This window comes from Paroedura picta, chromosome 7 (genome assembly GCF_049243985.1).
Source record: "Paroedura picta isolate Pp20150507F chromosome 7, Ppicta_v3.0, whole genome shotgun sequence".
Lineage (NCBI taxonomy): Eukaryota > Metazoa > Chordata > Lepidosauria > Squamata > Gekkonidae > Paroedura > Paroedura picta.
Genome location: NC_135375.1, coordinates 13318175 through 13326946, shown reverse-complemented (window position 1 = coordinate 13326946; position 8772 = coordinate 13318175). Strand labels below are relative to the sequence as shown.

The 8772-nt window shown below is 42.9% G+C and overlaps 1 protein-coding gene and 3 non-coding genes across 4 annotated transcripts; all 4 read left to right on the top strand.

Annotated features, from left to right (window-relative positions):
• Positions 1-2795: 2795 nt before the first annotated feature.
• On the top strand, positions 2796-7755 carry RPL17 (ribosomal protein L17). Its single transcript, XM_077346765.1, has 7 exons — positions 2796-2902; positions 4094-4146; positions 4395-4435; positions 4980-5114; positions 5757-5855; positions 6950-7141; positions 7663-7755. Exons 2-7 carry the CDS (start codon positions 4107-4109, stop codon positions 7708-7710), a joined length of 555 nt encoding a protein of 184 aa, XP_077202880.1. The 5' UTR covers positions 2796-2902; positions 4094-4106; the 3' UTR covers positions 7711-7755.
• On the top strand, positions 3932-3998 carry LOC143842520 (small nucleolar RNA SNORD58). Its single transcript, XR_013233159.1, has one exon. It is a non-coding gene; the product is annotated as a small nucleolar RNA SNORD58 (small nucleolar RNA).
• Positions 5619-5685, top strand: LOC143842519 (small nucleolar RNA SNORD58). Its single transcript, XR_013233158.1, has one exon. It is a non-coding gene; the product is annotated as a small nucleolar RNA SNORD58 (small nucleolar RNA).
• Positions 6075-6141, top strand: LOC143842518 (small nucleolar RNA SNORD58). The gene has a single exon (XR_013233157.1). It is a non-coding gene; the product is annotated as a small nucleolar RNA SNORD58 (small nucleolar RNA).
• Positions 7756-8772: the final 1017 nt, after the last annotated feature.

Below are 8772 nucleotides of genomic sequence, written 5' to 3'. Positions count from 1 at the left end.
GGGGAGAGAGAGAAGGCGTCCTTCAGGGCCCACCTCCAATTAGTCGAAGGACCAAATGTGGTCCGTGGCCCACAGGTTGGGGATCGCTACCCTGGGGGATAGGCAGGGCGGAGAGAGCTCTGACAGGGCTGCTCTGTGAGAACAGAACTATCAGAACTGTAAGTAGCCCAAGGTCACCCAGCTGGCTACATATGGAGGAGGGGGAATCAAACCGGCTCAACAGACTCAAAGCTGCTGATCTTAACCACACCATGCTGACTCGTGTCTCTATATTTGACTGTGGGCACACTGACACCTAGTGGACTTTACCAGCTATTGGACTACTATTGTTTTTTGTAAATGGTTCTGTACAGCTTTAAATGTAACTGCAGCAAAATACAGCACTGATATAATACAGTTTTTAAGGAATAAGGTTGTAGGGGATGGTGGGACAGCATTGTAGGCTTTGGCCTCTGGATCCCTATTTCAGGAAAAGTATATGAGCCTATATGGTCCGTGTCATAGCAGCAATGGTGAGATATCAAGATATGTAATTATTTGGACTTATTATTGTAAGGGTAGAGCGTAACACCTTATGAATCAATGCATATTGGAGCCGAACATTTTCTGGGGGTAAATACTTAATTACTTTCCTTGAATTATAAGAACAAAAGGCAGGCAATCATGATATCATAAGCGTTAATTTTTATTTTCTGTATAATTAGCGGTTTCTGAAGCAGGGTCTGTATTTTAATTCATAGAGTCACTGAGGAAGACGCTTCAGTTGAAAATTAGTAATAAGTTCCAGGGGCTTGTTTTGACTCCGGCTTGAAGCTTCAATAAAATCATAGATACAAACATCAGTTTGGTCAGATTTGTTCCTCGTGTCTATCTGGGGCCATCTTTTGAGTCCGGTGCCACCTTTAAGACCCACAAAGATTTATTACAGGCACAAACTTTCATGGGCAATCATAGAACTGAGGAAATAGAATGTCCTCACCCATTACATATAGGTAAAGAGAGGGTTGCTACTTCAGACCAACATCTGAATCTGGTCCCATCTTGCAGGTGTTCCTAATTGGATCTTGCAGCCCACTGGCTTCTTATTTTCAAGGCCACTGCATGGAAGGGGGCTAATTGGCTCTTGGTGGGGTCTGGTGAGCCCCGAGATGGGAAGGAGAGAATCAAGAGTGGTAAAATAATCCTCAAGAAGGTTCTAGAATGCACTCTGATTAATTCATCATTGGGACTAGAAGTTACACCACTCCCTCCTTTCTTCCTGCCGCTCTGATACTGGGGGGTGGGAATGAGATTGCTTTTCTGCCTTGTTGGGATTTTTAAAGTCTTTTAATGGGTATTTTAACGGGGTTAAGACTATTGTTACCCGTCACGAGCCAAGAGGGAGTGGTGGAAAATAAATATAACAACAACTGCCCGATCCAGGTGGGCCAAAAACTGCCTCTGAGCTGTTATCGCCCTGCTCTTGGGGAAATAAACAGTTGTTCTGGTTTCAGGAAATCACTTTTGAGCGCCAAAGCACCCTGGATTTCTGATTCCACAGCAGTCAAAATATGAAACAGTGATACAACATGACACTGGGTGGGAGGCCATGACAAGGAGGCATGGCCAGGTGACATCACTTTCAGGGCTCTCTCCTCCATGGTCACAAGGTCGAAAAAGGCTGCCTTGGAGGTTTTCTGTATTTTATTTTTGCAAGCCATGGGATCTGCCCTGCAAAGCAGCGATTTTCTCCAGGGGAACGGCTCTCAGTTGTCTGGAGATCAGCTGTGATTCCAGATCTTCAGGCTCTACCAGAGCTTCCCTGTCCAAGTGGAGATTCAAACCTGGGTCACCTTAATCAGAAATGCTAAGCACCATGCAACATGGGCTGCCTTTTAAATCAGCTCAACACTTCTGTAGGTTCAGGAACCTGGAAATATAAGCAGATGATGAAGTTGTTATTTACGGATGATGACAGATTGATATCCACATGTATTTGGGCTGCCAGCTTTGGGTTGGGAAATCTGGAGATTTTAGGGGGTGGGTGGGGTTTGGGGCGAGACTTAAGTGGGCTATGATGCCAGAGAGTTCACCTTCTAAAGCAGCCATTTTCTCCAGCTGGAGAACATTTTCTCTATGTTGCTTGTAGATCAGTTGTAATACCAAGAAATCTCCAGCTACCACCTATAAGTTGGCAACCCTGAAACTGCTTGAAGTACTAATGGTGATATTTGTGTTAGCTTATGTTGTCCTTTTAAGGAATTATGTGCTGATATAGATACCAGCCTGCCCTGGAATTACAGCTCCTCTCCAGACTTCAGAGATCATTTCCCCTGGAGAAAATGGCTGCTTTACAGGGTGGACTTCATAGCATTATGCTCCACTGAGGTCCCGCCCCAAATCTGGCCCATTGCTTGATCCACCCCCAAAGTCCCCAAATATTTCCCAACCAAGAACTGGCAACCCTAATCTTCTATATTATATAATATAAGCAATATAAATGCAAAAATAAATAAAATTATCTATTTACACTGTAAACTGCCCTGAGCCAAAAGGGAGAGCAGTATATAAGTAATATAATACAATTAAATAATAATATATAAATAATAGAACACAATAAATAAATAAAATAAAAAATAAAAGTGCAACATTGCAAAGAATGCAGATAGCCTTAGCTGGGCACCCGTGCTTAAATGGCCATGCACCCCAGAATTTAACTGTGTTCCATTACAACGATTTAAAAATCGCAACTTTTTACACATTGCCTTGAATGCCCCCTCGTTGTATTCTCAGCCGTGCACTTGATCCACACTCCCTGGACTTCGGATGAGATCACGCAGCGAGCTCTCGCGAGACCCGGAAGTCACACGTTCTCCCAGAATCCTCTGCCCTCCCTTTTCCCGGCGGTAGTGAACGTCTTCAGGTGAGTTGCTCAGGGCCGGCGCGGCATCCGCCACCAGGCGCCGCCATCCCGCGATGGAGGCCCCGGAGACCACGCTGCACGGAGAGGGGGGACGTGTCACCGGCCTCCCACGGCGGCATTTCCGAGCTTCGGGGCCGAGAGGCGGGGGAATCGCACGGACGGAGAGGTCCCGGTTGGAAGCGGCGAAAATGGCCGCTCCTGTAGAGAGGGGTTCGTGAAAGCCCCGGATGTTGAAGCGCCGGCTTTAGAAGTAGCGTGGCAGCATTAGCGAGGATAGAGCATGATGGGAGATTTCAGTGCAAGCTGAGAAAGGAGAAGGAGCCGAAGCATTTTGTAGTCATTCAAGGTAGGGCCTCCTTCGGGACGGGGCAAACAAGGGACCCCTGGAAAAGGTGTGTGTCTGTGTGTGATGCTGGTGCACAGGTGGTGTATAAATGCAAAGGTGCGTTCTTTTCTAAGGGGTTATTTGGTGGCGCTACAAAGATCTGCAGTGGTTGTTCTGGAAAGCTAATTTTGTTGTGTTTCTTAAAACTTTTTAACAAGCAAGCAGGCGTTCCTGAGATGTTGTCCAAGGCGGGTTATTGTTGGCTTTCTTAAAATCATCTGTAATATGCCTTGCCTTTGGTGATTCTTGCCAGGAAAAAAAAATGTTTTTTTAGGCCATGTGGTTGTTAATGAAACAGCAAGAAAGAACTGTGACTCTTAAAAATCATATCAGTCTCTAAAGATGCTGTTGGAGCCCAGAGGATTATTCTCTGAAAACATTTGAATGTATAGTGATGGAGGTTTTTTTTAAGCTGTTGGTAAACTTTGAGCTTTGTGTTTTGATTCAAGGTGTGCAATCCAGTATGGAATTATTCCATTGAAATCAGTGGCCTTAGAGTACAGCAACTATATGTAGAATTATACTCTAGCACAGTGAAGTTAAGATTTGGGAAGTGGTGAAGTGAATCTATTTCCTTTTATCATATATGCGTGTGTGTGTATGTAAATCAAGTTAAGGGGCATAAAATCTTGTGATAATTAAGGCTGCAATGATGACATTCTTAGGACACCTTTGGATTAACTCATGAAAATACAATGATTGCTGAGCAGCTCTCTATTAAATAACAGTACAGTATCTTAGGTAATGGAGGGAGAGCAGATGGCCTGTTGTAAATCCGAATAATGACTTTTCCAAATTTTTCCTAGTTAAGCTCTGAAAATGGTCCGCTACTCGCTTGATCCAGAGAACCCCACGAAATGTGAGTAACTTTTATCATGTGCATGCTTGAAACACCTTAGACATAATTGCATTTATTCGTTTATAGTGTTCATTAACCAACAATTATACCTTTTGCAACTTGAGGTGCTTTACAATGTAAATAAAACACATTAAATACATTTTACAATGTAAATAACCTCCCCTGCTCCCCAAAAACCCACGTACTACAATTTAGAATAACATTTAGGGTATATTAACATTTCAGTGCTCATTTTCTTTCCTTTACAGCATGCAAGTCAAGGGGCTCCAATCTTCGAGTCCACTTCAAGGTATGTGGAATCTAAGGTTGATTTTTTTATCTCTGAATGTGTAAATATGAACCACAACATGCATTTTGCTTTGTATCATGTACTTTGTTAAATTGTAGTCACTAAATGCGTGAGTTTTATTAATATCCATGGAATACATGGGAGTGCTGGTGCTGTCATCAGGTGCAGGGAAGAGGGAGGTTGTAGGCCGGGTTCTGCCACCAGGGTTTTGCTGTTTTAGGGACTTATTGGTTTTATGGTTTTTATTGTAAACTGCCACGAGCCAGCAGAGTCCACAAACAAACACTTGTGGAGTATTTAGGGGAATAGCCAGGGATCATTATATTTTTGGGGGGTGGGGGAGGGTGATGACTGAAGTTAGGGCACATTTGGATTCATCATGAAAACACTAGTTCACTCTGAACAGTTATTCTCTGGTGAAGCTTGGATTATTGTACAAACTAAGATGGTAATTGTAGAAAGTCAGGATTTTTACCTTTTGCCTTCAAAGATCGTGTAGAAAGTAGATGGTGATGCTAATTGGCTTGCCCCGTCCTCTTTTCAGAACACACGTGAGACTGCTCAAGCGATCAAGGGTATGCACATTCGGAAGGCCACCAAGTACTTAAAAGATGTGACCCTGAAGAAGCAGTGTGTGCCCTTTCGCCGCTACAATGGTGGGGTCGGCAGATGTGCTCAGGTACAGTTCAACAAAAGTCTCTGGGGGTATAGATATGTTGGACCATGAAGATGAATTAGGTAGAGACTAGCAATCAACTATCGTGTGCTTAAACATTGAAACTGCAATGGGTTTGTGAAATTATTGTAGTCCAGTGCAGGAGGCATATACACTGTATGTGGATAAAGCAGCTTTTTTTATTTATTAAATGGGTATGGTGCCCTCCCATTGTTTAATCTACCAGCTGAGTTCTCCCCTTGCCTGCTTGCCCATCTGGGGCCTGCGCTGCTTAGTTCAATGTCCGATTATTTTCACTGTTTGAAACTAGGTCCCAGGGGTAAGACAAGCAGGTAGTATACTGCATAGCTGTTTGCTTTTGATTAGTTTAAACTGGGAATTGCACACATACAGGATATAAGTTATCTTGACGAGCTGCTTTAGCTGTAAAGGGGCTTGGATTTGTAGCACAGCTGTGATTTCTGACATCCGTTGTGTCCTTGTGTGTGTGTGTGTGTGTGTTTGTGGTTGCTATGATGACTTTCTTAGGACACCTTTGGATTAACCATGAAAAGAACTTTTAGTTCTGAGCAACCATGGAAAACGGAAGCCATGTGATTCTTCCGATTTAAAAGGAAACTCAGTATGGCGTTCTTCACATTGCAGGCCAAGCAGTGGGGCTGGACACAGGGACGCTGGCCGAAGAAGAGCGCCGAATTCCTCCTGCACATGCTCAAGAATGCTGAGAGCAATGCTGAGCTGAAGGTAAAAAATGAACATTTGTTTTATTTATTTTTATATTATAATATTCTGTCCCTAAAGGGTCGGGACAGTTTAAAAATATACAGCTTCAATATACATTAATAGGAACTTGGGGAATCTTAAATTTTAAAGTAAAACTAATTTATTTGAGGCTGCCTCCTTCTGGGAGAAAAGGGGGACCTGTAATATATATCTTCAGATATATATGGTACATGTTTGTGGTTGCTATGATGACTTTCTTAGGACACCTTTGGATTAACCATGAAAAGAATTTTTAGTTCTGAGCAACCATGGAAAACAAACCACATGACTCTTCTAATTCACTGCCCAAAGACATCAGAGTAAGGGGCAGCACATAAATGGAACAAATTTAAAAAATGATTGGGAGTTCAGTACTATAAAGATGGCAACTGAAGGCATGAAAATGAACAGGATCATGTTAGGCATTTGGAGAGGGGGAGAGGGAACCCTGATGGTAAGGGCCTGGGATTAATGTGGTTGATCTTAAGGGGGGGAGGCATGCAAGAGGAACCTTAGAGCTTTCAGGATAGAAACTGGTAGAACTGGAGTTCAGGAAAGGGGCTTTAGGCTAATAGGTTATTTAAGGCTGGCTTCTTGTGCACAACATGCAAGTTTTGCATTTTGAGTGGCTGACAACTCTGGTTCAAGTCCACCGCTTCACTGTTTAGCTGAAAGTAAGAATATAAGAAGAGCCTTGTTGTATCAGACCAATAGTCCATCTGGTCCAGCATCCTGTCTCACACAGCGGCCAGCCAGTTCCTCTGGAGAGCCAACAACAGGACAGAGAGGCCGAGGTTGATCCCAATTTCTGGCTCTGCAGTTCAGAGACACCATTGGCTAGTAGCCATTGATAGACATCCTCCCTAAATCTATTCCCGTTTAAAGCTGTTTATTCCTGTGGCCATCACTAAATGCTCTGGCAGCAGATTTCACATTTGCAAGTATTCTGTCCTAAAGGAGCAGTTCACTTTCCAAGACTTTTTTTGCAAGCGGGGTGGGAGTCTCCTTTGCTTGAGAGAGCCTACTTGGTTTCTGGGGTTTGTAATGAGGGCTATTTAAAATGCTTCTTCCCCCAGGGTCTGGATGTGGATTCTCTGGTCATTGAGCACATTCAAGTCAACAAAGCTCCAAAAATGCGCAGGCGGACCTACAGGGCTCACGGCCGCATCAACCCCTATATGAGTTCCCCCTGCCACATCGAGATGATCCTCACAGAGAAGGAGCAAATTGTCCCCAAGCCAGAAGAAGAAGTTGCTCAGAAGAAAAAGGTATGAGTCTGAATTTTGAGTGTGTAAACTAATCTTATTGGGGCTTTGTAAGCACTTCATATTACATGAAGCCTTTTCAGTATATTTAACAACAATTAAATGGTAAGTCAATTTTGATGCACCATTTTTTAGGCAAACTTTTGTATGGCTGTTAGGATAGAGAGATTACTCTGCTTCTTGACTTCAAATTCAGCATTAAGGATTTTTTTAAAAATGTGGTTGTGTAATCAAGATTCAGGCCATAGATTCTTCTCGTCTAGCATTGTGTCTCATGCATTGGCTTGCAAGTTACTTTGGAGAGCCAAGAACAGAACATAGAGGCTTTTTTCTGATGTTAGCTACTAACACTGGTATTCAGAGATTGACTGCTTCTGAATGTGGAGGTTCCATTTAGTTATCATAGCTAGTAGCCATTGATGGACCCACCCTTCATATTATAGTAGTACATATTAAAGTAGTACATTTAACTAAATGTGTGTGGGTATTTGATAGATGTTGATTCCTGTTACCTTATTTTTCAGATATCCCAGAAGAAACTGAAGAAGCAGAAACTTATGGCTCGGGAATAAACACTATGTTCATTTCACAAAGAAAAATAAAACATGTGAACTGTATTTGTTCTTTTCCTGCCTTACTGGCAAAAGTCTTGCAATATCCATTAGTCTGCAGATTTGACATTAGATTTGGGCTGAGTAGAGATTTGGAGTGTGTGGCTGACTGAAAATAAGATACTAATGTACTATGCCAAACTGTAATAAACCACACCCAGGCTGATAGGATGGTTTCTCTCAACTGCATTCTCCTCTTGTTGGTGTGCTCTGAATAACTCAATCATATATCTGCTCCCTATTTTATGTGGACCATTATGGATAGATTGGGCAAGCCGTATTCCATCAGATCTCGGAAGCTAAGCAGGGCCCACCCTGGCTAGTGTTTGGATGGGGTTTGGTTGGTAGTTCCTCCATGGAAACCACCACGGCAACAGTCCCTGGAAAAGCCAAAGGAAGCAGGAAAAGAGGAAGAGACCCAGCAGGAAATGGATTGACTCAGTCAAGGAAGCCACAGCCCTCAGTTTGCAAGACCTGAGCGAGGCTGTTAACCAAACATGTCGGAAGTCATTAAATCAAAAGGTCACCAAGAGTGAGATGTGACAGCACTTAATGTGGGTGTGCACACGCCAATTTCAAACTTTGAAGGGTTGACGCTTGAAGTCTGTAATGGTAGCTGAAATCTTGCACTCGCTTATGTACCAGCCCTTCTCATTAAACACAATTTGAATTCTAAATTAAATGTGCTTTGCAAAGGGGAGACTTTCAAAAAATCCTCTGAAGGAAATTTATTTTTTACTGCGCTCAGTAGTGATACGCCAAGCGGGCAGCCGTGTTGGTCTGAAGCAGCAGAACAAATTTTGAGTCCTGTGGCACCCTTTAAGACCAACAAAGTTATTCAAAGCATGAGGTTTCGTGTGCATATGCTCCCTCCGGTACAAATTAATTGGTGTGAATCTGGTGGGTGGCTGTGTTGCTTTGAAGCAACCATGTTTGATACCATCATTTATGTGCTTGCACACTTTGGATACCTGGAAGTTTATACCCAGAATTAAACTCTGTCTGAAGAGGTTGTGCTTAAAT